The 25,134-nt window shown below is 34.9% G+C and overlaps 1 protein-coding gene across 2 annotated transcripts in view; it reads left to right on the forward strand.

Moving 5' to 3' along the window:
- Nucleotides 1-8,898: 8,898 nt before the first annotated feature.
- CCDC73 (coiled-coil domain containing 73) overlaps nucleotides 8,899-25,134 on the forward strand; it is a 73,761-nt gene continuing 57,525 nt past the window's right edge. For both annotated transcript variants that reach the window (XM_067296193.1, XM_013957822.2), the window contains exons 1-2: nucleotides 8,899-8,913; nucleotides 24,225-24,371. In XM_067296193.1, the coding sequence (XP_067152294.1) occupies nucleotides 24,240-24,371 (132 nt within the window). In that variant the 5' untranslated portion in view covers nucleotides 8,899-8,913; nucleotides 24,225-24,239. The remainder of the gene's footprint in view (nucleotides 8,914-24,224; nucleotides 24,372-25,134) is intronic.

A 25,134-nucleotide genomic window follows, 5' to 3' on the forward strand; every position in this document is an offset into this window, starting at 1 on the left:
AGATGCTGGGTGGACTCACTGAATGTTTTTTAGCAAGCTACGAATCAAATTATCAAAACAAGTGAAGAACTTGTTCTGCTTCTTCCTCTCTGCATTTTGCAATTTTTTTTCAGCAATTTTTAAGGAGAAGAACTATTCTGGTGGAATGGATTAAACAGGTATATTGAATCATACTGTAAGAATGCATTTTTTAGATGTTCTGGCTTTTGTTCAATATATACTTTGCTTATTAATTCTTATACTCTGCTTATCTATAATTAAGATGTTATTTATCTGACCAACCAAACAAGAACTTTCTATTAACTAGTTAGGAGATCAGCTGTAATTTTTCTCCATTGTTTATTTGTATACTTGTAATCTGTTTTATCTGGTGGGGAATAATGTCATTATAAGAATTCACCTGAATTCAATTAATTTGAATTGGGGTGGAGCCCATGAAAAGGAGGTGACTGAGTGATTTTTGCAAATATATATCACCACTGACTATGTGGAAAGTTTTCTGTCTTTGGTGTTTAACCCAGGGAATAAGTTTGTGTTTGGATTTTTTGATTCCTGAAGATGAATGAAAAATATTTTTGCCTTTTAAATAAGTAATATTCTTAGGCTGAAAGCTGTAAGTAAGCTCTAAGCAATCCTTTATGCCAGTCTTCTTAGAAGTTGTTGTTTTTCAAGGATTGCAAAGTAATTTGGCCCTCTGCATTAGTGGATATTTTTTTATACAACAGCCATATTTTGCCAGTCTGCGTAACTGTTGAAAATAGCTATGCCACTAACAGTAGTATTTATGCATGATCTAGTTACTCAGTTATCCAATTAAGCAGAATTTTTAACATATGTAATAGCATCAAGTAGTGAATTTCCTTTTGCAGAAGAAAGATTTCAGTGTTGTTGTGATATTTGGAACCACAGATTCTTGTAATTTCATAGTTGGTGAAAAATTTAGATCTTTCCTTGGTTTGTCTCCTCTTCAGATAAGTGCAACTTGTTTTTAAATACTTCTTTGGCTGAATGGAAACTAAAAGTACAAAACAAATAATAAAAGATAATTTTCATTTTGTAATATATATGGGAACTTAATTAAAAATAGTTTGAGGTGTAGTCCTTTACTTGGTTTTATATTCCAGACTTTAATGCATTGAAAACCAGGCATTTCTCACTTTTTGATAAAAATCATTTAATATTGGAGTGCTGTGTAACCTTTTTTCCATTGATTGCTCAGGTCTGAGAACAGTTTTTCTCTCTTCATGTATGTTTTTTGCACATTGCCAGATGGGTTTTTTTGTTATTTAGAATCATCTTTTCTTACTTCAAGAAATTTTACAGTTTACAATTTTCTACAGTTTACAATTACAGTTACAATTTTACAGTGTAACAGGAATTGTTTTGTAGGACAGGTAGTGAAGGATCTTTATCACCTTCCATATTAATCTTGTGTTCCTCAAGAGATAACTAGTCCATTAAATAAATTGATATAATAATACAAATAGGTATCTGAACTTGCCTATGTTGGTGAGAGTTAAAAAAGACTGTGTTCTACTGTCATTAATTTAACCAGCTTAAGATTTGACACTGCTGCAAGATCCCAATTGTTTTACACAAAGTAACACTTCAGATACTTGCTTATGTGTTTTTCTATAGTATTGTGTTTACCTCACACATGCAGTGGCTCATTTTCATATTAAAAAATGATAAAACAACCTACTTCTCTACTGTGGAAATGAAGGCTTGAGATCTGTTGATTTTCATGTATTTTCTAGATATTTTTCTGTTCACTGGTACGCAGTTTAAACTGTTGTTTGCCCAGTCCCAAAAGCCTTGTTGGGATATTGTAATTGCTGATATTGCTACTTTTGCATGTTTGATTCCTGCCACCTGAATATTATCAACAGAGATACTGTTACTCTGTGCATTATTTTGGATTAGTTTTCCGGTTTATATTTTTGATGTTTTCTTTTGATGGATGCTTGTATATTTTCCCACTTTCTTAATAGTCTGTTACGATTTGAAAGGAGGGTTGTAGCTTGTCCTTTTATGCACATAATAGTAATAGTGTGTTGTCTCCCTCCCCCCATAGTGTTCAGCCTGTGTGCCAGTTTTAGCTATGGTAGGAAGAGGGAGTACCTAAAGGTGTTAAGAAGAAATTCCAACTTGGAGGTTAGCCTTGAGTCAAAGAGTTGCTTCTGCTCTTAAGACCAGAGTTGAACTGGGTATTGTTGTGACTACAAAAGCAGTGGTCGTTATTGTATATGGGCACGCAAATGAGTTACTGTAAGACAGCAGGTTATAGCAATGTTCTTGATATCCTCCACTTGTCTAAGTGAAAGATGGACTGAATTGGGAGCCAGAAAAAGACCTGCAGATGTAAAATTTCAACTGTTTTAGTGACAGGTCTTAGTTCTGTGCACTTTAGAACCCTTATTCAACAAGGCCTAGGAGGATCAAGACTCCAGACATTTACAGATGTTGTTAAACAGGTAAACTGATGGCTTTCACTGGGGAATTGGTGGTAGAGGTTTGGATTTTGGTTTTAGGTTTATAGCAAGTCTTCTATGTTTTGCCAGACTTCTTCATGGAATGAATGTGATATACAAACTTAGCTGTGCCCTGTGTTGCAGTCAGCATCATGTCACTCAACTGAAGGAGATAACTCATGATTTCTGATAGATGCACGAGATTCCCCTGTTGTAAAGAATCTAGCAAAGTAAACGTGTGACTCATCATTTGGTGGCTTCAAGCCAGTGCAGGAGCAGTGTGTGTTCACAAAAATAATTGTTTTCCGATTTATTTCCTAGTTTTTCTTCTTTGTAATTTTTTTAGAAAAGACTAATACAGTAACTCATGTTAAAGAGGGTCGAAGTTGCAAAGTCACATAAGTTTAAAAAAAAAAAAAAAAACCTAAGATAACCTGTGTCGACACTGATACAGTTTTGAATGTGATTATGCATCTGTGCAGGGAGGCAGAGGCCCCATAAAATAGCATGGACTTTAAATCCTCATTGAATGAGTGGTGAGAAATTATGTTCTCTGTTTAACACATATGATTAGCACTTGAGAAAATTAAGTTGTAGGAGGCTCTGTTATGTATTTTCCAGAAAGTCGTCTTAGCCTTTAGGCCAAAAGGGCCTGAAGGATTTGGTGGTCCAAAAGAACCAACAAATATGACTTTCTTTAGTTATAGGCTCTTGAATTCCACTGTGATCATTCTTTATTTAGCCCAGAGCTTTGGCTAAGGCATCTAGTCTTTATCTGGAGATACCAAGAGATGGAAAATTCACTATTGCCATTGGTAGTTTGTTCCAATACTTAAATGTCCAAGTTCTTCAGAAAAATGTTTGACTTATTTTTCAATTTGAATATGAAAGATGTTAGATAAAGCGATTATAGTATTTATGCAATAGGCTAAATTAGGATTCCATTGGTATAGGCTCACTTCTAGTGGCTGACTTTGCATAAAAGTACTAAAGAGTTTAAATAAAAGAATATAGGGATACAATAGTGGAAATACATTTTACATAAGAAATACATTTACAATACAAGCAGCTGGAAAAGCATTAAGTGCATAGGGAATAAGGTGACTTTCTGAGATGCTTTGTAAATTCCTCTAAGTGCCAATGCACACTTGGAGACATCTAGGCACCTCAACGTATTTGCCTTATTCTTTGAAATTAAATTTAAATGGATGATACTAGTAAGAAATGCTATTTCCTGTTAGAGCAATCAAAGGACAATTTTTGAAGCCTATATTTGTTTATATGAAGCCATAAACACTTAAGTGCACATGTTAAAGGCTGTAAGAATGTAGGTACAAATTAACAGTCAGAGTGTGAAGAAATGAAGACCAAAAAAATACACTATTCAACCAATATTACAAAAATGAGGCTAGAAAAAAAACTGTTTTCAGATGCTTTTTTCTCTAGATAGTGTAGTATTTACTGGACTTAAAAATATTAAAGAAATTCATTTTATGTAACATCAGAAAATGAAACAAAAAAAAAATTAACACATGCTACCAAACTGCTTTGAAAATGTCTGTTTAGGATTAATTTAGAGAATTCTTTCAACCAAAAAGTATGTGTATATATTTATCACCTTAATAAAGATATATTCAATTAATTTGAAAACCAGAGTAGAAAATTAATTTCCCTCCCACAGTCTTAATGAAGAAATAAAGAAACTAATTTCCCATTGCTGTTAGAGGGGTAATCCACTCCTTCACATATTAAGAAATTAATGTAACAAATCCAGTCAGCCAAAGAGTCTCTGATTTTTTTTCCCCTCCCTCCCAATCTCTTACACCAGGTTATTTTGTATAATACAGCTATGAAAAATAAAATTGAAAGAGACTAAAGTCTCTTTATGTTTTTTAGATGTCAGTATATGCAAGTCTTGTGGTCTGATGCTGTTCCCAGTAAAATCATCCATTGAAGTTGATGGTACTTGCTAGTTTTGGCTTTTCATTAACAAAAAAAATTCTAGGTTTAAAAAAAAAACTTAAAAAAATTTAAGAAATTATTGGGATATATATAAAAATATATAAATAGCTGACTTTATTTAGCTTTCTAGTATTTGATTTTTAGCATTGTAAAGAGATCATTCTTTTTTAATGTGACACGAATACAGAAGATGTTTTCTTGCTTTTACCTAAAAGTTGTTTTGATTCTGATACTGTTTTTTTCATGCTAAGAATATACTTGAGTTTTATAACTGAAAAACCAAGTCAACAAGTTACTTTAAGGTATTTGAAATGTGTATATGAAATATGTGAAAGATGTGATGTCAGAGTTACAGTATGGGAAATTATTTTTTTATCTTAAGGCCATGTTTATTTTACCTACATAAGCAGCTTGATTTTAAATGGTACTGCCTGCATGAGTGAGACACTACCTAACTATGCACTCAGCATGGCTAGGCTTTTGCAATTTACGTCCTTAATGAAAGGAAGAACTACTACAATATTGTGTTGATGTCCTTTTGAGGAAGGCAGTTCAGATAAAAACTGGGAAAATCTCAGAGTAAGGTATTGAAACTTGTTACTGTGGTAGTCATTTCAGGGGTTGAATCTTTCTTGATGCTGAGCATTCAGCAAAGCACTTAATTATGTACTTGCGAAGGGTGTCACTGATCACAAAAAGCTAAAATATAAGTATATGCTTAATTGATTTCTTGATCGGGACTAATTCTGCCACAGGTTGAAGAACTGAGCTTTATTAGCCATTACCGGGGGATTTTTTGCTACTGTCTTGTGCGAGTGTGACACAGTTCAAAAAATCAGAATATATCCACAGCAAGAAGCAGTGCACATACAGCTGTTCCTAAGGGTAAAGGGAATTCTAACATATAAAGCTTTTTGGAAAGACTTGAGACTATAGAATTTAAAAGGTAAGAAGACCAAAAATTTCTTGTGGTATGCAGGGATGCTGGAAAGAAAGAAATCACCCTCCTCCCCAAGTCTGAGCAAACAATGTAGGAAGACTTACGGACATACTTAACGTGGGAGGAGGAGAAGCAGGAACTGGGGTCTGAGCTTGGCAGAAGGCAGGAGCCGCAGGTGGCTGTGAGGTGGGAGCTGCCAGCTCTCAGCCGTGCAGCGGGTCCGAGCTCAGTGCACTCAGGCTGTCCCTGCCTTGGAGAGGCAGCAGCCTCTTGATTTGGGGTGCCCAAGCCATCGCTCCCACTGCATCCCTTCAGGGATCCCAAATCGTGTGTTTTGCCAGCCTGGTGTTATCATATGCCCATGACAGTCAGTCTGGCTAAAAAAAGGAATATACCACGGAGAAGAAAGTTAGCAGAGGAAAAACAAGTAGATCAAGATCCATTGTATCAGACAAAGGTTTGTCTAGGCCATAATATATAAATTTTATTCATCTACTCTGTTCTGATATGAGGGAGTATTATAGCTGGAGTAACAGGTATATACACGCGCTCTCTTAATTTTGCAGAGGCAAAATGAGAATAGAGGCTAAATTCAACCCCCTTTTGCAAATACTAAACAAATAATTCCTTCCCTACTTGTCTTCCCTTTGTACCAAACCAAAGAAAGGGATGATATTCTTCAAAGGTGAATATTTAATCTCTCAAATGAGTGATTTTTTTTTTTTTCCTTCCATACCATGTGCAACATCATATCTAACTAGTTGTATGTTACCATCTATAAGAGCTGTCAATTCAGTCAGGAGAGCTGTATGAGAAGAGCAGTGTGTCTTTCAGGACTGTATTCCTATTTTTTTGTTTGTTTTAATATTTGTATCCAGATGTATTACTTATTTCCGAAAATGAATCTCAATGGCTATTTCTTTTAATGTCTTTAGTAGATTCTTTCTTTGCAGTATTTCAGTGTCTTTTTTTTTTTAGTGTTTTAATATTTTCTTCCACAATTAAATTTCTTGTAAACCCAGCTTACTTAGTTGAAAACTACCACAAAAAGATTGATGTTGCATTAAAAAGAACCAGTCTAATTGCAATAATTAATAAACACCCCTGGTATGTTCTTCCAAGTTATGGACAGATGTTCTTTGTGGTGCTGAGAGCTTTATGCAAAAATATGAAAGTCTAAAGAGCCGTTCACTTGCTGTTACCCCTCTGGAATATTCCTTCCAGATGTATTGGTCTTAATCATATTACAGATTTATACAAAAATGATTATGAATGGAACCATCAAATACAATTTTGTAAACACGGGCCAAGTAGGAAGACAGTTTTCATTTTTCCTCTCGCACATCTTTACCATATCCAAATCACTTGTAGAACACATTAAAGGCTGTAGTCCAGGTTATTTGATGCTGCTTTCATACCAGGAATATGAATCTTCAGTCCTAGCGTTAAAGGCAATCTCAGTATATTTCTTAGTGATTTGGGAAAATCCTATCAGAGCAAAACTTAGAGTGTGGAATTATTATTAAATATTTTATATATAAAATTTTGCAACATATCTGGCTCTTACCCATTTTTATGCTAAAACAATTACTGAAATTTTCCTTTCAGGTTGAACTAGCAAGAACAACAGCTTATGTAGTTATTTAGAATAACAGTCGAGACGGTGATTGAATTCACAATTGACTATAACCCCTGAATCTTCATATTCATGTAATTAAAATTTATAAGGGACCAACCACAATCTGTGCAGCATTGGCATTACTATTGAAGTTACAGGCAGAAAATAACCTCCCCCCCCCCCGCCCCCCAAAGTGGTGTTAGTCCCAGTGTGTCTGGTCACTTAAAAATACACAAATAACCTAAAATATGTTCTTTTTTTTAACACAGAACACAGATACCTAAATTATTTTGTATTGTTTTACTATTTACTTGAACTATTTTTTCCCTAATACTCTTGGTTAGTAGTAATAGAAATGGAAAGTACCAGTTGCCTTTCATATAGGAATATGTGGTTCCATGTTTTGAAATAACATAAGTGACAAAGTAAATATTTTTTTATTTCAGTGTACTGTGTTCAAATTCTCTCGAAGAAGTAAGGTAAGTTTGTACAAAAGGAACTTAAAATACATATGCAGATGTAACAGCAAATATTTATTCCCTAGAAATATGATTTGTGGTTGATTCAAAACTCTCTTAATGAATGTCATGTTACTCACATTACAATTTTATACATACTATTCTGAAATATTTCATACAGTAATATATTTAAAAAGGAATTTTGGTTTTATATTCAAAATACTATTTTTGAAGAAAACTTATATAATTTCAAATGCTGTAAGAATTCATAGTGAAAACCATTAGAGCAATGATACAAGTTTGCTTACTATGTTAATTTGTTTAGACTAAGAAATATTATTTTAAAGATTAGAGTGCTATGCTGAATAACATCATGATTTCCAACAGCTGTCATAGCCAGTATATACTGATCTGGTGTTCATTTGTAGCACTGTCTTTAAACTTCAGTATAAAGGTCAGCCCTCTGCTCTATTGAGTTTTTAGCTGCCAGCTGTGGCCTTGACAGGAATAAATCTCATGTTACTGGTGACAATCCAAATTATGTTCCAGTCTAATAGATCTAGATTACCTATTTCAAAACCATTGCAGAAGAATGCTTACTGAATTGTACTTTGGAAAATATTACATTTCCAGGTATCATTATGTTTCAAATAAATATTTTAGTTTTTGCCAAGTAAATCATGAGATTTTAGAAAAAAGAAGCAACTCATTCCACAGTGACTACGTTATCTTTCCATAAAATGTGATTTATGTGTAACATTAAATGCACATGGCTATTGCTATGAACTTTATTGAAAGACACTTGAGCTATACAATTTATAGAAACAATGGTTTCATAGAAAGCCATGCTGTTTTGGAAGATAATATTCTAAGTGAAAGGCAAGCCATCTTGATTCAAAACCAGAGTAAATTTTTTATACACTAGAATTTTAGCATAGAGAGAAAAATAAATGAAAACAGTTCCTATGTCAGCTCCAAAATAGCGGGCTCTTTTTCTTTTCTGTTTTTAAGATAGGATGTATATTTCTAGAATTCACTTGCACTGCTCCATTCCCCTTGTCCAGGCACTGAAATAGGTATTGAAAACTTATTTGTTTCCCATGTTCATTATGCCGTTTCTTCTCGCACCTCTAAGTTTTCAGGTTTGATCAACCAAAAATAGTAGAACCCAATAGCCAGTTATTAGATGACTTCAGCTCACATTCCACATTAACTATAAATCCTTAATAAATAAGTTCCTGAGTCCTTTTTTGTTATACTGTCCATTTTCACATGATACTTGCATTATGCTTTGCCTGAGATATTTGACTAAATGTTTCCTTTTCTTACTTTCATCTCTAGGACTTCTTCCATGCAACAGTTTGGCCTTGAATTGCTGGGAAAGTTCACCCTGTTTCCATTCTAGTTTATTTTGACTTCTTTTCTGAAGTGCACCTCTGGGGCAATCTGCATGGTCCCCTCTTGGTAATATGGCCTAAGTGGCAACAGCTGATGCGGTAGAAATGTGGATGTAGTGTGTGCACAAATAGAATATCCCAAACTGTTGAGAGGACGCTGGTCCAGAAACTGATAGTGCTAAAGAGGAAATTGGGCTATGAGGTATGAGTATGCTTAAAGCTGCAGCACCCACGTGTCCAGCTGGAGAGATTAGTTACAGAAGGGTGTTTAGAAATTTATAGTTTCTAACACTTCATGTCTAGTATTGTGGTTTATCTGTATTATTGCTGATCTTCATCCTAAATGTGTAGTTCAGATCGCTGGTTAATTACGCATCGTTAATAAATGAATAAACTGCTTCTCTCCTGACTTGATTTAAAATCGTGAGTTGAGCAGTTTTTCCCCTGTGACAACACTCTATATCGGATTTATCCTTCTAGAGAAAATAAAGCAAAATAGAAGTAATAGCAAAAATACCCTTTATTAGTGGTATTAAGAGAATTACAAAAATAAATGTTAAGTTTTGCAGAGGAGAGGTTAATTGGTAGAGTGATAAACTAACACGATTGTTACTGCATAAGTAATGAGTAACAGCATACAGTTTTGAAGCTGTTCTTTATGAACCTGTATTTGAACATGCTTTGGTGGTTCTTTCTATAGTGCCCTTAGAAAAAAATGAACATTGTTTTTTTCAGTATTAATTCCCTTTCCACTTCCTTTTTATGAAACTTATAAAGCAAAGTTGGACAAGCCATTTTGTATTATCTGGTCTTTAAATAATCAAGCTGTACTTAGCATGCTATGCTTGTTGTGTTATCTTGCTCTTTTTATCTTGAAGTCAGTGGGAGTTTTGCTGCTATCTTCAGTGAGAGCAGGACTGAGTTCTAAATACATAAGATTTGGGAACTGAACATCCAACTAAGTATCTGTGTAAATAAAAGGCCAATTGCAGTGAAAAGTGAAAAACCACTGACAATTTTTTATGAACAGATAGTATATTCCAGTTGTATATTTCCATTAGTAATCCAGTAATAATACAGCGATGAAGACCTACTGCTTAATAAGTACTCCACTAGTTTAAGCTTTATGTGTATTAACTGAGGATTTTTTTCTGTAATATTTCTACAAAGATCTATTTGTGGTACTTAGAAACAACAGTACTCTGACCCTTGGGTCTGGTAACAGTGGTAACTGGTGAAGTTAATGAGCACTAACTTGGTAATGGATTAGAAATGACAAGGTTGTGTGGCCACTGTTTCCAGTAGTGACTGTAGCTGATAGTGCTGAGGTCAGCTAAAATGAGAGGGATAGAAAGCATTCAGGGTTGCTTGTGTAACTGCACATTTCAAACATTAGAATCAGGCTTTCTAAGAAAATTATTTTGTGACCTTATGTAGACAAAACAGGCTATCCAAGAAAAAGTTTTGGATGAAAAATTATTTGGGCTGCGTAAGGAGAGGAGAATATAGTTCTAATCATCATAATTCTGCTTGTCTTTTTCATTCCAAGCACATGTTATTTCAGGTATCATATTTTTAAAAAATCATCTTTCTGAATTTGAATGGTTTGGATATGATGATTTGATATGAAGTATTTCCTTTGTTACATGTTCAGACAAAGTTGGACTGTATATCTCACAGAAGTGAAATCATCTTCTGCTTTGTTTTGTGTGCATTTTGACTCGTGGTTAAGTCAGAGTAATATTGTTATGGTTTAAACAAAGTCAAATAGAAAAATCCAATTCATTGTGCCAAAAAAACTATTTGGGGAAAATAGCACAAACTTAAGGAAAAATACTTGTACATTTCAGAAGTATGTAGTAGCTTGTATGAGATGCACTACCAACAACTTAAATTGTAGAATTAAGTGGAAGTCTGAATGTCCAAGGAAAAAATAAGTTCCAGACTTTTTAGGAGGCATGGGGAAATGGGGACATAACTGGCATGTCTTATGAGTATGCAGGTAGTACAGAGGAACTAGCAAAGAGGAGGAAAGGGATGTAGATACACACTGAAGAATGTGGAGCAGCGAGGAAAGAACATTTGGATGTGCGAGGAAGAAATGCTCACTGTAGCCAGAGATGAGCCACAGTATTCCACTAAAGCGGACCCTGCCAAGTCAGACTGGGGGGGGGGGGAGAAAAAAAAAAAAAAAGCAGGAAAAAACAGATCATGCTTTATCTAGGCAATTCATGCATGATCCTGTTATCTTAATGTATGACATTTTGAATTAAAGATTTAGAAAAATGTACAGAATAATCCTATGAAGATAGTTAAGTTTAAAAGGTCCAATAATTAATTTAGGATGAAATATAGTACAGGTTATGAATTTAATTTATATAAGTATCACTAATCAAATATTTTAAATTTAGTAATTTTAGTGTTAAGACATTAAAACATGTTGAGAAATGGAAGTTCATATCTTAGAAAATAAAACAAATTGTGAATTCAGATGCCTCTATGTAAGGAAACAAGGAAAAAAGCATCAAATATGCCTTTAAAAGTTTAATCTCTTTTGAGATTCCATTCACTTTAAATGTGAATTTAAGCGTAGTTTCACTAGAGGGCAGAGTTAAGACTTTTTGGACGTGTTAGCTGCATTTTCACACTTTAGTATGTTAACGATTCTAAGTGACTATATTGTGCCTAAGGATGTATTCCTGCTTTAAACATGCTTGCTCCTTTTCCATCCTTCTTTGGGGGCAGTTTTATTTAAGGATTGAAGAATTCATATCTGGCAGGGAGGAAAGAACTTGGAAATACAGCTCATTTTGAGGAAGATTTAAATTGCAGACTAAAAAGGATTAAGAATCAGTGTCCTAGTCTTTTGTGTGTTGCTAAGAGTGCAAATAACTATATTAGCAAAACTGTCTTGAATATTAGGGTTTTTTGTAAAAAAAAAAAAAATACATTAAAATACTTGTACATTATATGTGAGATCCCAAATAAATAATTTTAATAATTTATAGATTTAATTCCCTTTGAAGAATATGAGAGCTTGGCATTATTGGCAGCATTTTCTTTATTTTCTTTCAAATGACTGCTTGCAAAGTCTATTCTATCCAAAATCTCAGAACTACTTACAAATATCTTTTCATTGTCTAGGAACTGGCATATTAAATTTAATTTGAAGTAGTTATTGCAAGTGTAGGAAAAATCATTTCTAAAAAAACTCGATCTGTTTACTTCTCCCTAGCCCCGTTTGTGTGTTTGTTTTTTGGATGACCTTTTTTCATGAAATTGGTGAAGTGAAGGTTTCTAACACCACAGAAACAAGAAGCGTGCTACTGAGCTTTCCAAGGCACGAAGAGGAAGCGTGTCGGTGGCTTTGCAGTTTTGCCTAGAAGCGTTAATCTGCTCGTGCATGCCGTTCCAGTGTTTGCAGGGCCCGAGGCTGGCGCGGAGCCCCCCATTTCAGCGCGCTGCCCGGGGCGGCCGGCGGTGCCTGCAGAGCTGCCCCGCGCTGCGGCCGCCGGCGGGAGCCCGGAGCAGCCCCGCGGCGCTGCCGGGAGGGCTCGGCTGAGGGGCCCCGCGGCCGTTCCCCGAGAGCCCCGCGCTGCCTCTCGCTGCCGCACCAGTGGCGGCGGCGGCCGAGCCGCGAGCGCCACGCGGGCGGCGGCGCGCGGGCGGCGGTTGGCGCTGGCCGTTGGAATTGGCGGGAAGGCGGCGGGGGGAGGGGTAAACGGAGGCGCCCGGCCTCGGGGTGGTGAGTCCTGGGTGGTCGGAAGCGGTCGTGCCGCCGTGGGCGGGGAGCTGGGAGGGTGGCTGGCTTGGCCGGAGAATGACCCGGCCCCTCTCCAGTAGAGGCGAGCGAAGTAAGTATTAAAGAAGCAGTTTTCCAGCAATTCCATGGAAGGCCACAGCGCTGTTAATAATCTTGGGCCTTTCCCCAAGACAGTTGTGTCTCTCCCACTTTTTATCATGTAGGACGTGGTCTGTTACTTTTCATACAGACTTGCTTATGCAACGTCCCATCCAGACTCTGGGATATTTACTTATTTAAAATTCTATCTGGGCTACTACTGGGCTACTCTCAGCATAGGAAGAACAATTTAGCCTGCATACTAAAGGTCTGTGAGGAAAAATGTTAATATGTGGTGCATCTTTTCTGTCGGTGCCACACTTTACAAATGTGTTCTGAATCTATTCAAGATTTTATCTCTATAATTTAATTATGGTATTAAAATGTGTCTTTAGAGTAGCATCTTTCACAAAATATTTCTGCCTTCTGTTTTAAAAAATCCACAAAAGACTAATTGCTAATTTCATGTTAGATTGGGTAACCAAAGGAGGAAGAAGACCCTTCCTCTATTTTCTGGAACTCCTCTAGTAGTCTAGAGTTCTGGGGATGCCGTGGCTTGGGAGGAGTTACAAGATCAGTTTCCTGTTAGGGCCCACCTACTTGACTTCCCCTTCTGACCTCCCCCCTTTGGGAGCTGTTCCAAACCTGGTGCTGGAGGAACTTTATTATGCTAGCCTATAGTAGGACATACAGATATAGGATGTACATATATAATGATGACATAGGAATTTTTTCACTGGTATCAACAGTGTCTGTGATGCTCAGGCAGCACAGAGACAATTTTCACATTTTATTATACCCCACTGTCCTAATCTTTTGGACTAGATTTAGCTGAGAGACCAATTTATTTCCCTTAATGACTGTCATGCAGGAAACACCAGAGCTTGTCGTGGTTCTGAATGATGCTTCCAAAGCAGACAGCTTTCTTTAGCTGATAATTTTCCTTCTGAAGCTTTACAGTGGGGTCCCAAAATGCTTAATGATAATGTTAGGGTTGTTTTGTTGGGGCAAGGTTTGTAGAGAAAAGTAGTACTTCTCGTCACACAAATTGGGGGGGAAAAAAATCCCAGACCCAAAGACCAACAGCCTTCAGACAAATAAGCTCTGATTATAAAATAGAAATTCCCAAAATGTATGGAAAGGAGTTAAGTGATGCCAGAAATAGTAGAGAACTGCACTTGGGGACACAGGAGATTCCTTCCATTCCTTTGGCTTCCATGTCCCTAGTCGTGTGGACTAGATTTAGCTGAGAGACCAATTTATTTCCCTTAATGAGACTGTCATGTAGGAAACACCATAGCTTGTTGTGGTTCTGAATGATGCTTCCATAGCAGACAGCTTTCTTTAGTTGGTAAGACTAAGTTTCACAAATCTTTGCATTTCTCACATGAGTGGGGGTTTTTTTGTTTTTTTTTTTTTTTGGAATATGTTCCATTTTCTAAATTCATTTAATGTTATATTATTTTGGACTGATCCCTTACTTGAAAGGTATTAAGTCTAATAATTTTTGTGATAAGTATCGTTTTACCTGTTAACCAAAGGTTATATATTTGTAAGCCCATCTATGATGGATGTAGCTAAGCTAAGAGTGGCCTTTTGCCTTTCTAGGGAATTGTTTTCTGAGATGACATATAACAAAGGAGCAAGGGGAAGAGTTTTGTGATCTCTTTGCCTGGCTGTTTTAGGGATTTAAATTCCAAACATTGTCCTGAATTAAGACATTTTGAATTGTAAAAGGTAGCCGGACCTGAAATCTATTTTGACTATGCACTGATTCAAAATTATTATAAAACAGTTGAATAGCTTCTAGACCAGTTGGAGAAATTCTTTCAAATTAGATTTGGGGAATTTAACCCACAGTTTCAAAATTTAATTCTAAATGATAACAGAAATGAAAGATGTGATACTTGGTTGCTTTACACTTGGTGTAGTTATTTCACAACTATAATTGTAAGTAAGTAGTAACTGCCAAATCAGAATACTATCAGAATGCATCTGCTCTTTTTGTAGAAAATAGGTGATATGCTGCCAACAGTTTTCAGAGTTTTAGGAGGGCCTGAAGCTGATTCATATGACAGATGATTGAGTCATTAACTCTGTACTTGACAGATGATTGAGTCATTAACTCCATACTATTAACCCTTCAGCTGCTGCTTGTTTTGTGTTGCTACAGTACTCTTACTGGATGAGGAAGTTAGAGCTCTCATTGCTTCTGATACCATAGTCCAGGCACAAACATTTTTTTAAGGAATAATTTAATTTTGGTTGTTGTCCCTAAATATAATACTGTGTATAAAGTGTCAGGACACCATAGTTATTAGGATGTCGACTAGGTGGCAGTATGGTGTTTAAAACGAGTGTAATCTGCTTTGAATCACTCTGTGCAAGACGAACAGATGATGTAGCTGTATTGCATTTCTGTAAAAAAAAAAAAAAAAAAACCTCTAGGGTTTTTCTATGTCTATAAAATTTGGATAGATCTTAGTTTCTATTAATCCCTTGAACAGTGAATTCCTCTCTTACTAATCATTAAAGAGTGTTCAAATAAATCTTGAAAAATATTAGGAATGAAAGGTTAGGGAGAGGAGAATTTAATCCTATATACCAATGTGTTGCAAGTACATACACATCTTAGTTTTAACTAGATTACAACTGTCCTGTATTTCCTTCTTTTTTTTTTTTTCCTGAAATGAGCTGACATTTTTCCCTGCTGATTTCTTCATAATCATTTTACTTGTGCTTGAAAAATCTTCTCTATTATCTGTGATCTTACCATAGGATTGTCCTTTAAAGACAGATACAATATACTGTACAATTATTTTTGATTACAGAAAGTTAGGATCCTGAAAATGCATTTCTGTGTTTGTTAGATGTACTACATTAGCTTATATAATAAGGAAATTTTAAATCAGCTGTTTTTTTGAAAATGCCTAAGTTGGCTAGCTTTCAAGAGATGATACAGTGTTATCAAAAGAATTGATACTACGGAAGGGGTCCTCTTGTAAAGGGAAAAAAAAATATGCGGATCCCAAGCAATTTAGTACTTGGACAAGCAGTTCCAATCTCTTAAAGTTCATCTAAAATTCAATAGGTAACCAATAAACATTTTAGAGTGCCTGACAAAATATGCTTAAAAACTTCACTCTTCAGATTAAATTTACTACAGCTCCATATTTGGAATAAAGTAACTCTTTACTGGATTCTGGTCTAAAAAGATAAGTTGGAACACTTTGATTGCTTGAAACACCTATCATCCAGGAAAAATCCAGTATTGCAGATGGAATAAAACGTACTCTCAATTAGAAGGATTTTCCCATGTGCTTTCTGGGTCATCAGTTTGGTCTTCTCAGGAATGTGTCTTGTTCAATCTCCCTCATTTGTGCTCCAAATGCTGTCATATGTTTAGTACACCCATAGCAAAAACTTAGCAGTTTTATTTAGAATGGGTTGAGGAGTGAATAAAGATTTTAGCTATACCACTGTATTTTATAATAATTCTCTCTCTGTATTCCCTATCAGTAGTTTCATAAACATGTTGAAGCTGAGAGTTAGGAAGATGGAATCTTACAGAGTAGTATATGAAAGCTATTAGGGAACAGGGGGAAAACCCCCCAAACCCTTAATTTTTGACAAAGAAAACCTGAAGATTCCAACAACCAAGAATTGTTTGGCCAATGCTTTTTTTTTTAACTTGAGATTTTGAAAAGAATAAACATGTAAAAATGTGTATATACTTGCAACACGTTGATATGTAGCATTAAGTTCTCCTCTTCTCCCTAACCTTTCAATCCTAATATTTTTCAAGATTTATTTGCACTCTTTTTAAGTATTAGTAATAGAAGAATTCACTGGCCAAATTGTCTCAGTTTACTAATGTTTAATGATTTGTCAGCAAAGATGCATTCTAAGAAACATTTTTTAAGGGCAATTATTGTGTTCTATTAAGGAGATACTGCTGATCTCCATTGCAAAGGATGCAGTGCTTTCCTGAGTTTTGACAACAACGTCAATTTTGGAATAAATGCACAGCTTTCAAATGAGAATCTTTAAACTCATCTTGAATTTAAACAAATACTGTTGAATTTAGGCCAGAAGCTTCTAATACCATATATTAAGGGCAACTTGGTGTGAATAGAACTATTTTTTGTTTGGAAAATAAGAAATAATTACAGGTTTACTGATCTGCTCCTTGGATAAAACACATTGAATTAAGTGGGATATCTACTACAGGGAATAAATCTGTTTCATTTCTTCAGCTCTTACAACAGTACGGAACAACATTTTGCTTTCTTTAGCAACAGACCGTGTATTAAACTCATTATCTTTGTTTCAGAATTTCTGTCACAAGCAGTCTAGACAATTCTGTCTGGTTTCGCTGAGGTAAACTAGAAAAAGAGCATGACTTGTAAGTTTAGGAAAGAGTATGAAAAAGAGTACCTAGAACTACTTGATCAAAAGAGTAGATACAACAAAGTCTTATTAATCCATCAGAGAAGGGATACAGAATGTTCTCCAAAAAAGCCTTGAAGAGGCAGTCTGGTTTCACCAATCTTCAAAGGTGTGCTGTCAGAACATAAATTGCGTGCTGATAGGAATGTTGTACTTAACTTTTACACTACAAAAAGCAACACATGATCCAAATTAGTGCTCCAGGTTAATTTAAGAATCCTGTAGTTGCAAGGTCAAGGAGAATTACTGTTCTGTTCCATTTAGCAGAAGAGAGTTACAACTGGACTTTTGTGCATTATTGATGACACAGTGAGCTAGAAGGACCCTTTGCCTGTGGCAGCTGTTCTTATATTAAATATATGTTCCTCAAATTTACACTTATGTACTATCTGAATAACAGAGTGGATTCTATGAAATTTTGGTATAAATCAACATTTATTTAGAATTGAAATTAAGATAAAATGGTCCTTTAAAATATATCCTTTGCATTGTATAATTTATTGAATTTTATAGTAATTCAGGTAATACTATCAACCTTTAGCATCCAGAAACCACAAGTCTGCCCTATGTGCCTATCCCATCCTTCCCCAAGTGATTTTGAATTTAAAATGATATGACTATAAAAAAACATGTTTTAGATTTTTATTATTTTTCTTCTGTTCTTTTGAATCTTTTTTAGAGAGTTCAGCTCTTGATGTTATCTTTTCAGGAATGAAGAACAGAAATCTTTGTAAATGAAAACTGGCATACTGGTATGTTAATCAGACTCTAGGTGCATAATTTGGAAGAATTATCTTGTAAGGTTGGCAATTAAATTTTGAAAACTGGAAAATTTTAGATTTTTAAAAATTGATTCACTACAAAGGTTTAAGAGTCTCTAAAAGAACTGCTAATTTTTTTCATGATGTAGTAATCTTTAGAACGTCTTAATATTAGGTGAGAATGAGTAGATGCAGTTAATATTTTTAACATGGTAGTAGAGAAAAGTCTTCAAAATAGGATTTTCATGGTGGATTCTCTGCTAGGAAATAGCACTCTGTGTGTATAAAGATAAAACAATTACAGAAATTATATAAAGAGTGCTTTCATTCTCAGAACTTGCATCTTTGTGAAATGTTGAGGTTATTTGGTTTGTTTGACTTGTACGTTCACAATTAAAAACTAAAACAAAACAATTCCCAAAGAGAGGCAACCTAAAAGAAAAAGAAATAGAGAATTAAGTCAACACAGTTCAATCCAAAGAATGTCATATTCTTTTATCTGTTATGTGTTCCTCATGGGCAGTATACCCTACTACCAGTACTCTAAAACCTGAGAGGAGCTCTAGGCATGTGCTAACCTGCCAGCATAGCTTTTTCAAAGCTTGAAGGAGTTACTTTCTGGACCTGCACAGATGAACTGTGGGTAGGCAAATCCAGTGTGTTGGTTGGGTGTGGGTGGTGTCTGGGAAAGGTGTACTGAAAATTAGTTGTTCTTCCTAAGGGGATGGTATATGTTCCTGTTGGAAGATACGGAATGAAGGAGAAGTATTATTACCTTCTATTAAAAATGAAAAAATAACTTATCTTTCTATAAAGCTGTAAATTGCAAAATGAATTATAAGACAGTATCAAACAAAACTGCATAAAATAGTGTTCACTCTGCAATGGTTTAAAAATAAATTACACCACCTACAGAAATTTTCTGAATCTAAAATAGACAAAAATACCAGTTACAATAGGGAAAGAGTGCTGTCTTTGAATATTATTTCATCAAAGTGAGCCCAAGAACTTTAAAATACCGTAACTGTCTTGATCCAGTAAGGTGTTGACTCACGTAAGCATTCACACACTGGATTTTGAGTGGGTCTGTTGTTCTTGTAGGACGCAGCATATTTCAGTTTTAATGTCCATTGTTGTCTCTGCAAAGGAGATGTGCTAGGTTGAGTTATAGGCCATATTTGGTGTCACTGTATGTCAGTAGGATATCTTGTCATGGAGGAATCTCACCTGGTTTAACTACATCGAGGACTCTCATTTGCAGCCAAGGTGTAAGACCAAAAGAAGATGGTTGGAATCTGGAAAATGATTAGCACCTATTTTCTTTTTCTAGCAAATCAGGGATTCTGGGCTCTTTAATGGCCTCTTATGCCCATTTGGTACAGCTGGAGACTTGTTTTCAAATTTCTGGTCATTTTATAATAGAAGTCAAGCATTTATCCCCATTCATTCTTTAATTAAGATGAGAATGGATTAAAGTTGAATCTGTTTTTACTTCTGTCCACTAAAAGCAGATATTTGACCAGTATCAAATACATTTCCTTGTCTTTTAACTGATATTTTATGAAAGGAAAGAAAAAGCATATTTGTGAAATTGTTATCTTGCTTTTAATGGACCAGTCAGTGCCTCTAAACCCATCTTGGCCTTTAATGATCATAAAAGTAATTTTATCCTTTTTTAATAACGATAACATTATGTTTAAAAAGTCATAGTCTTACTATGCCATTTTCGCATCGCAAATTTTTTTTAAAAAGAAAGTTTGATTTAAAAACTGACCGTATTCTATAGTAGCTTTTAGTTTAACATTATAAAAATCTGGAGCATACTTCTTAGATTGTAATCTAAGAACTGATGGTTCCGCTGCATCCGTAACATCTTGAAAACTCATTAGCTCAACATATTCCTATTTAAATTCTAACCCTTGACTAGACACAGCTGTATATACATATGTACCTGGATGAATTTATTTCACTGGCATCAACTTTTGTACTGTTTTTCACAAAGAGCCACAGAAGCATTTCTTAAAATGTCAAACGTAGTGCACTGCACCTGAGGTTTAGGGGTGATAGCATTGATTCTCATAATTAATGTCTGTTCATGTGATGGGGATAACATTTTTATAGCCAATCCTTGGATGAGAAGTTATTAGACTGAAGCAGGTAAAGTTTCTTCACTAATATTTTAATTTCTCTATTTCGCCAAGCACAGAATTTGATAGTTTAACTTCAACTTTTTCTGGATATAGCATTTGTAAACACTCTACATGTAAAAGTCTGAGTTTCTTGAGGCAAATGCTTTGTCTGTTGTTTTCTTTTGTTTGTTTGTTTGTTTTGGTCTGTAAATAACTATAAACAAGCAAATGAAAATCGATTATTATTTATCAATGATGATACACACTTAAGAACTGATTCAGCCTACACTGAAATGCCATAAATTATGCTGTTTCTAACAAGCCACTCAGGGTGTTGCTAAAGTGTACCTGAAGGGCTTTTTTATAAAAACATCTTAGAATTCTGCACACATGCAATATTCAGATATGTTAAGTCTATTAATAGGTGGAATGTATTTCAAAAAAAAATTTTTTTAAGGTGTAGCTATCAGTTGCACTTTTGGTGTTTGGATGTTTTAGTTAATATCAAAACCTACAGTTGTTATTGTGGTAAAATGATAGTGTGAAATTGATGCTGTTATAGTATAACAATAAGGACGTGACTCATGTATTTTATGTACACATGCATTCAACTGTAGTGACAAATGGTTTCATGCTGTGTGATTAAATGCATATTAGCATTTGCCCTAGGCATTTGATTATTACCATCTTTACTTCATTACATTACCACACTGTATGGCCATATAATTTATAAGATAATACAGACATCACTTTGTTGCTGATAGGAATTATTCTGTTTTATGGATGGTGTCCTTTAATTTTGCCTTTCATGGATTATAAAATTGGTTAATATCTGCTGAAGTGAATCACTGGAGAAGCAAATAAAGATGTTGGCCTCGGGTCACAGTGTCATTTGTGATACTGGCAAAATCTTACAGCCTCATTTATCCCTGTACATGATTGATAACACCATGGGTTAAATGGAGAAAGCTTTGCTTCCATTAAAGGATCATCATGAATGAAGACCTCCCACTTAAAAGTCAGGCATGATGAGAAGACAAGAGACTATCTACAGGTCAAATTAAATAACTTAAATAATTTAAGTGGAATGACAGTGTAATTTGTTCATTCTGTGTTATTACCCTGACCCCTATCAGGCTTATAGGCTAACTTACTTCCTAGTGTAGGGTATTTAAGATGTAATTTTTAATAAGTGCTTTTCAAAGATATAAAACCCTTTATAGCACTTAAAATTGTGTTTAAATGGATTTCATAATGTGCTTTTTAAAAAGTAATCTTTGTCATTATTTTGTCAAACATAAAGCAAGTAATAGAAAAACAAATGTGGTAAATGCTTCAAAATAGGAACTTTAATCACTTTTTTTTTTTAATTTTAGAATGTTATCTCACAGCTGCTCCAGATTTCCTTTATTATTTTACAGCTACTCTGACAAATACCAATAGTTAAAGTAAAAATGCATCTATTTAATTAGGAATATTTTTGGTTACGCAAGAAAGTTTCATGTGTTGTTTGCTGAATCAAAAGGACATCTATTAGTTACCATACATTTTTATAGTATCTCTAGACAGTTACATTTGTGATATTAAAAGCAGGCATTTTATCAGTATAAGGCAGATATTTTTGGAGTGTTTAATTTTGGAACTTTGTTTCATATGTTTTTGTTTCTTGTCAAGCATGTAGTATAAATTATTTAGCAGGCAACAAAGTTCTTTGACTTAGTTGTGGTGGAAGAGACTTCAGGGATGTCTCACATTCAACTTGGAGGAGGAGAGTATAACATGTACTGTGCCTTGCAGTTTTCAGCAGCAGGCTGTGAAAGGTTTTGTTGCAGTCTCAGAAGAAGCAGTCTGACCTCCCTGTACCAGTATGAGTACAAATTATGCATGAGAAAATGGTACTTCATGGTGAAGGGATGGGTGAAGACTCAATGAGCTTCACTCCAAAAAGCCTTTATCCTTCCTTACTGCATTAGGGAGGTGATGTCTTGCAAAGATCAGTGAGCTGAGGGAAAGCCTATGGATGCCTGAGGCCCATTCTCTTCTATTCCTTAAAGTTTAACACTGGTTTGAAAATATTCCTCTGAGAAGATAATTCTTAAATTGTTTTTGTGATGGAGAGTAAAATCACAAGCCCAAGCCTGTAAAGATTAATGCACGTTCTTCTACCAATTGACTTGAAAAGAAATTATTTCTTTGCTAAAGTTCTTTAGGTGTATCTACCTTTGTAGGATGAGGCCCAGAGGTAGGGCACCATTTTTCTGTCAGATTTTTTCACAAGCACTCTTATCTGTTTGCTCTGGCTACACGTGCTGCCAGGTTTTTCCATTTGGTAACGGTACTGTTTTGCAGAAATTCATCACTGTAGAATCCCTGAACTCCAGAGTTATGATGTGAACTGACAGCCAGTAGAATGAGAGCATGGATCATGTCTTAGCATTATATTCACAGTATCTTATCCTTCAGAATAGAATATAGCCTGATTAAAAGTGATATCAAATTCCTCCTTACCTAATCTATTATGCATGATATTAGCATTTTTATTCATTTTGTAACAATGAAAACCTCCTAATATCTGAAATGGTATAAAAAGTTTTGTTTGTAGTACTGTTTATGAATTAAGAGTAGAACATCTATCAGTAGGGAAATGATTTTGAAAACTTGGATGAAAGAAACAGAAAAAATTTTATATGCTTTCGGTGGTCTCATTCCATCAATTCTAAATTCTTTGGCTAAAAAAAGATTGGTTTCTTTGCTTCGTGTCCTAGTGCTTTAGCTTAAAAATGTTAAGCCTAAATTTTATCTAAAATGCATGCATATTGGTTAAATGCACAATTCATGTTGGCACATTGAGGTAACAGATTTGTTGCCTAAAGTGGTGTATGTCTGTGCATAGCTTTTATTCAGACATTTATTCAGCTCTCCTCCTTCAAAAATGCATGTTTTGTCACTGGCAAAGAAACTTAAAAGCTTATTTTTGTCTTATCGAACAGCTGGGGAGGTATTGGCCATATGTTTTAAGATGTAAATGAGCCTGTGTGTATGGGTTCTTTTGGTGGTTTGTTTATTAGCAAAGCCATCATTTCAGTAACTTCATCTGAATTACTGTTAGTGGTAGGGTAAATGAGAAGGGAATCAATCTGTTATCCATGACCAAGCAGCTTAAATTTGATCTGTGCTGGGGTTTTACTTAGACAACAGCAAAAAAGTGGTAAGCCCTGATTTGTAGTTGTTATGGCTCCATGATACAGACCAGGTCTCTGTTCTTCCTGCAGTAATTCCTTCCAAAGGGTTCTGCAGCAGTGGCCAGGTCAGTCATAACTCCTGTACTCTGCCTCTGCCTTTCTGAATTCTTAGTACAGAAAACATACTCGGTTTTGGTGCTGGAAAGGGATAGTATTGTACTGAAGTGTATGTGACTAAATTGTTCTAGTGGACTGTTGGAAGTTCAGTTATATGTATAAAAAATATGATATCAAAAGTAGAGTTGTTACCTATTCATAAATAAGTCCAAATGCTGACTAAACTGACAAAAATAGTGTGATCATCTTCTCTGATATCACTAACAAATATGCCTTGCTCCTACAGAGGCATATATGCATCATATGTTAGCATAAATCCTTGCTCATCAATAGCTGATGTAGAGCCCAAAATTTTGGTATTTGATTTCATTGAAATAGGAGGAAAACACAAACCATTTTTCTCTTTAAAGGTCAGAAGCAGAAACCCCAAATATTACCTGTAGTTCATGATTTCAGGCCAGAAAATTTTTTTCTCTTTTTTTAATTTAGCCAGATTTATGACTTTTGAAATCTTGGGGTTGACAATGTTATACTGTTTTTTCATGGCCTGATGTGCTAGTTGCAGTACCTGCATGCCAGTGCAGGGCAGTTACTCTGGAAAAAAAACCTGTACCACTTCCTTCTTCATGCTCATCATAATCTTTGTTAAAAACTAAAAACAAACCAAAAATTAAAGAGGAAAAACAAAGGGATATGGTGAATTAATGATAAAGCTGTTTGTTTTTCTTTACAGTACCACACATTCATTTAAAATAAAAATGGTGGTGATTACATATTGGCTATGAGTAGTAGTTTTACTCTTTGTGAAAGGAATTTGCTTCTACATTTGCAAGTTTTGCAAATTGAATATCCTCTTTAAAAATAAAACTAAAGAGGAAAAACACATTTTTATTTTGCAGAAAAAAAATTTAAGAATGGATGAAGACTTTAAGACAAAGGCACTTGAGTCTACTCTTCAAAGTCCATCAGAGACGTTGCTTTCTATTCAACTGTTAGATTTTAAAACAAGTTTATTGGAGGCAATAGAAGAACTGCGTATAAGAAGGGTAAATGTGTTTATATTATTTTCAGCACTTCTTTGTCTTACTTCTTTCTTTATGTGATCACAGAAAATCCTGTTCAAGTGTTTATTAATTTATTAAATTTCATATAATATTTTAAATAATCCACAAACCAACATTATATTTAAAAATATCGTAGACTAAGGTAGTGTTTGTATTTGAAATTTCTTTGTGGGCAGCAGAAAGACAGCATGGTTGAGTGGGAACCATGAATTTGGCTTTCTTATACAAATCTACAAAATTACCATAGTTGGTCACCAGGATATTGGCAAAATACTATATTAAATTTTTATATTTTATTATAGTCATTTTGTATCTTTAAGAATGGCCTTTGATATGAAAAAGACAGACAGATAGTCCAAGTCATGACCAAGTCCATAACAGTCTTTCTCATTTAATAGGTTGATTTGTCATTTGCAAGCAAAGCAATGTTTTTGACCTGTTTTAGTCCGTTTATTGTGCTTTTCTGAATAACAGAAGAGAGCAAAGAGCTAATTGCTAAACTGTTAGGTTAGAACTCTACAATACTAACATATGAGTGTTGGGCATTTTGTTTTGGTTTGGTTTTGAAATAAAAGCAGCAGCATCATGAGGTACTAAGGTAAAATTGTTTCTGCATAGTTAAAGGCAGTTATCTTTTTCTGTGGTTAATTTTTCAGTTGTATATATGTACACATTTGATTTTATTTTTCTCTTAGAGTTTCTGAACCATTGTATTTTTGAAAGGCAGAAAGACATACTTTAGGTA

This window comes from Apteryx mantelli, chromosome 4 (assembly GCF_036417845.1).
Source record: "Apteryx mantelli isolate bAptMan1 chromosome 4, bAptMan1.hap1, whole genome shotgun sequence".
Classification (NCBI taxonomy): Eukaryota; Metazoa; Chordata; class Aves; order Apterygiformes; family Apterygidae; genus Apteryx; species Apteryx mantelli.